General features: G+C 25.2%; 1 protein-coding gene across 1 annotated transcript; it reads left to right on the top strand.

Moving 5' to 3' along the window:
* Positions 1-1878: 1878 nt before the first annotated feature.
* Positions 1879-3378, top strand: LOAG_12335 (hypothetical protein; the record flags this gene model as incomplete). Its single annotated transcript, XM_003147848.1, has 3 exons — positions 1879-1946; positions 2549-2580; positions 3173-3378. 3 exons carry the CDS (start codon positions 1879-1881, stop codon positions 3376-3378), a joined length of 306 nt encoding a protein of 101 aa, XP_003147896.1.
* Positions 3379-5298: the final 1920 nt, after the last annotated feature.

Here is a 5298-nt window from a genome sequence, read left to right on the forward strand (position 1 = left end):
ATATATATATATATATATATATATATATATATATATATATATATATATATATATATATATATATATATTATATATATATATATATATATATATATATATATATATATGATTTTGAAGGTGAAAGTCATTTACATACTTCCGGGAATATCTATGATGTAAACATTAATACATTGAATGAATTTTATGATTTGTCCGAGAAGGAATTCCAATTCTGGAATACTTCGATAATACGTTGAAAATGTGAAAGTGAATATTATTTGAAGATAAAGAAAGTAAAATATTTTAGCAATCATAAAACGAGCATGTATATTAACATTAAAGGTTGTGATATCGTGATATCGTAAGTGATACGTGATATACGAGCATACAATATTCTTTTACGTTTAATTCTTATAATTCAAGAAATCAGTTGCAAAATTAATGATTATCCATGAATAAGAAAAGATTAAAGTAAATGAATGAATTAACCAAAACGAAAGCATCATTTGCTTTTTTTCTTTTTTTTTTTAAAGTCATTTTCTTCTAAATAATATGTTAAATGTTTCCTTACAATTAATTGATTCCAAAATTTGTTATTCATTTTTCGAAATTTTCATTCTTTTTCTTTTTTTCCCTAATGCGAAAAGAAAAAGGAGGAAAGATGAAAGAAACGTTTCCTTATTGAGGGATAATTCCGGCCATTTTATTTAATTAATTTTAAATGAAATGAAATCAAATATCATTTATCCTATCTAATAGTTCAATTAATTCAATTTTCATTCATATTATCCGTTGTTATTGTTGTTGTTGTTGTTGTTGTCGTTGCTGTTATTGCTAGAGATGAAAAAGGATAATATATCAAATCGATTGACATAAGAGTAATTAATTGTTTACTGACATTGGTACAACTTCGATAGTTACTATTATTACAGGTAGGCAAATGTATGCTACTGCAATACTTTAACTATTACTATCTCCTACTGCTAGTATTACTATTACTACTATAATTCTTTAACTGCTGCTATTACTACAACAACAACAACAACAACAGCAACAACAACAACAACAACAACAACTACTACTACTACTAATACTAATACTAATACTACTACTAATACTAATACTAATACTAATACTACTACTACTACTACTACTGCTACTATTACTAATATTACTGCTGCTATTATTGCTACTACTATTACCACTAATATTACCAGTATAATTACTACCACCACCATTACAATTATTACTATTGTCTGTCCTTTGAGCCGAATCTATTTGCTTTCTACATGATAATTTAATCTAATAATATATTCTCTTTTATTTACTTGTTTTTTTTTGTAGTTCAGATTTATTGGTTATTTCCGATATTCCATTTCTCAGTAGCCAAGGTTAACATGAAAATAATCGAAATTCTCACACGAAATATTTCCATTTTTGTTTTTAATTTTAGCTTATTGTTGCCAATTCATTCAAATAATCACATTATAGTAATTTTTTTTTTTGGAACATAATATATTTTAATTTGATTTTTCTTTTATTCCTATGTATTTCAACTGGTTTATTTTTAATTCCTTACATATACATAATATATAATTTCAAATATATTATTTGTTCATTTCTTTTTCTCCTCTTCTCTCTCCCTCGTATATTTCCAAAATGAATTAGGTAAAATTCATTGTCGTATCATTCAGAGGTTACAGTATGCTTCTTCAAATAAGTTAGCTGAAACAATGCATTAGAAGTATCCCATTGTGATTGCTTAACTTCAGCTAATCAAATAAAAACCATTTGTGAGATATCGTTTTATAGTTTGTTTGAGTTATTCAGAAATGAGATAAAAAGGTAAAATGATGGTGTGATGGATAGGAAGACGAAAAGGATGACACGGGTCATGTAATGACCAAAGAGCGGGAAGATAAACGAGAGAGCGGGAAGGTGGACGAGGAAGCTGGGAAGAAAAGAAGGTAAACCGAGGGGATAATTGTTGGCTTGATGATTGAAATAGAATCGTTTATGTATACATTTCCTATTAACATTTTACAATCGTATCAGACTTCTTCCTATGCAATTTCATTATAGTTAATTGCAACCTTTTTCTTTTTTTTTTTTTTATTCTATTAAAGTTTTTGAATTTATTAAAAATATTTCTCACAAATAGTAAATGATTAATTATCGAGTAAATACTGATAATTTCTCTCAGATATCACTTATCAATGTCATTTAACATTTTATCAAATATCATCATTTATCTTATAGCATGTTTATATATTTGTGGTGAATTAAAAAAGGAAAAAATCATTGCTAAGATAATTAATCAACGTTATCCTTAACAATTATAAATTATTTTTATAATTTCCAACTTTTTAAAGATACTTTTGTTTGAATAAGTTTTGTTATCTTTTAACAGTATGCTTGATGATATGAAATTTTATCTTACAAATGATACATTATTAATGATACTAATAAGTATGAAACAACATATTTCAAGTTTTTAACCATTTATTTTTGCTTCCAATCAAAAATTTCATATTAAATTTAAAAAAGAAATTTTCTAATGTTATTCAAGTTGTGAAATCATGAGAACGTTATCAATGATAAGTTTGTATGTTTGATTGTTCTGTTTATGCGTAAGGGGGGGGGGGGGGAAGAGAGGGGCTTGTTTAGTCATCAAATGTTAATTGATTTCCGGTCCTTTTTTAGTTCAACATTGATTCACTTTAGTCTGAATAAATATTCTTCCAATTCTATCATTTCATTTGCATTCTATCCTTCATTTTTTTTTTTTCTCTTCCTCTTCCATTTGCATATCATTTATCATCATTTACTCTGGCATATTATTGAAATTGAATTTAAGTTTATTTTTTTTAAACCACCAAAAAAAAAAACACACCGTTTGCTATCATCACTTAATGTGACTAAGTGAAAAAGTTGAATATGAAGGAATTTCGATACATTATTAATTTTTAACTTTTCATATTAATTGAATTTTTGAATTTCATTAAATTTTAATTCGCAAATTTCACATATCCAATGATGGTATGGATGGAATATAACAAATGTATTGGAGGGGAATATCCCAAAATACAATCCAATATTTTTCCATATAGCATCGTTGTCGTGAATATCAAATAAGCATATGTTTTAAAAGAAAAAAAAATTCCCTTTTACCATAAGGGTAATCGAATTTGAGGAAAGTGGTTGAGAAATGGACGAGGGAGGGCAAAAAGGGTTATAAATCGGAGTGGACAAAGAGTAATTCCATATAAAGCGGAGGAGAAGAAGGAGGAGGTAAAAAGAAGAGCAAGAAGGTTACGAAAAGGGTACCGATATTATTGTTATTATTATTTCTTGCAGTCATCATCATCATCATCATCATCATCATTATCATCACCATAACCATCATTGTCGTCGTTGTCATCATCCTCCATCATTATCATCATTATCGTTTTATTTCATTTTAGTTATACAAAACTTTTAGTTTGCGGGAGGTTGGGAAGATTTGAAGAAGGAACAAATGGGATGATATACGAGAAGGTGAGAAATGGTTAAATGGAATATAATGGACAAATTATAGTAATAATAATAATACGATAATAAATCATTTAACTGTTACTTTAACCGTTGACAGTTTCCTTCTTCATATAACTTCTGTATTTTCAATTTACATCATAAAAATAGCTCATTTGAATTTAATCAAATTTGTTCATATTTTATGGAAATAAAAATTTCAATGACTTAATTTGTCATATCAAAGAATTTTAATTAATTTAATTAATTATGTCAATGATTAATCTAGTGATGAGATAACATGCAAATGATAATTGTAGAATGGAAGAGGAAATGATATCGTTTTAAATATGTTATGGGGATATTTTATAATTTTTTAAAGAAATTATTTCAAATATCACGTGAAGCATCAATTAAGTATATAAAGGAGTGATTTGTCAGATATATCTGATTAAGTGAAACATTTTGAAATTTTACTTTCATTTAGTAAATTTGGGAAAAAAAATTAAATCGGTCAGTATTAATTTCTAAATTTTATTCCATTTATGATGACAGAAAAAAAAAAAACAAGTCAAGATATAGCTAAATTTAATCAATTCTTCATAAATTTTTTTTTCTTTTTTGTTTTTAAATAGTATAATATGTATTTTTCAGAAAAAAAAGAATTAATTTTTTTTTTTATCTTTAAGATGAAAGAGTAAAAGTCAAAATCAACAAAGGTTTCTATTTAATGGCACTAATTAGTGCTATAATTGGAAACAAATAAAGACAGCTGTTTCAGTCAAAATTACTCATTATATCGATGATATATATATGCATGAATTTTTATTGTATCTTTTCGTCTTTCTGTCTGTGTCGTATTGTAGCAATTCATAGATGTGTTGAAAATTTAAATTAATGAAATTTCATTTTGGGCATTAAATCTGTTATTGATGGATGAGAAAAAGAAAATGTCACCAAATTGATTTTGCTTCACTTAATGCTGTGTCATTTTATTTGCAATTTTTGGAAGAATTGCAAATTCACCAAATTACTTCGATATAATAAATAATTTTTAAAAAAGATAAACAAATTAACTAATTGCCAAAAAAAAAATTAGAAATCTTCACAAATAGTTAAAGAATTTTTCAACCTTTAATAAGTTACTTTTTTTTTCAACGTAAGAATAAAAAAATAGAAAAAAAAAGATAATTTCATTATTGCTTGAATTTCTTGACAATTTAAATCGTTGTTTCCTTCATTAAATTAATTCTTGGTTTAACTTCAGATTAATTAATTATAAATTTAAAAGGACTTTTGTGAAATATTTAGGGAATAAAAATAAAAACAGAAAAAGGAGGGGAAAAAAAAAAGTTTATTAAATGAATTACAATATTCGAACAGCAGAATAAACTTTGCAATTTGAAATGATTCATTATTGATCGGAAAAAAGTGAAATTTATTAGGGAAGAATTACAATTATTCCATGATATGAAATGATTCAGTGTATTTTTAACTGTATTACTTTTAAATGTTGTATGGTTTTAATAATCCATTCATTTCCTTTTGTTACCTAAAATTTTAAAAAATTTTTAAGAGTCAATTACCTGAAATTTTAAAAATTTTGCATAACCAATTAATTACTTAAAACATTAAATTTAATTTCTTTATTTTTCTTATATTTTCCTCCCTTAAATAAAAAAAAAAATCCATCTTTCATTATTTTTCTCATCTTTTTGCTACAGTTATCATTTTCTTATCACTCTTTTTCCTTCTTTTTTTTTTTTTCTCTTTCTTTTCTACTAAACTAATAAACGTGGTAATTCGTTT

This window comes from Loa loa (genome assembly GCF_000183805.2).
Source record: "Loa loa unplaced genomic scaffold supercont3.362, whole genome shotgun sequence".
NCBI classification, from domain to species: domain Eukaryota; kingdom Metazoa; phylum Nematoda; class Chromadorea; order Rhabditida; family Onchocercidae; genus Loa; species Loa loa.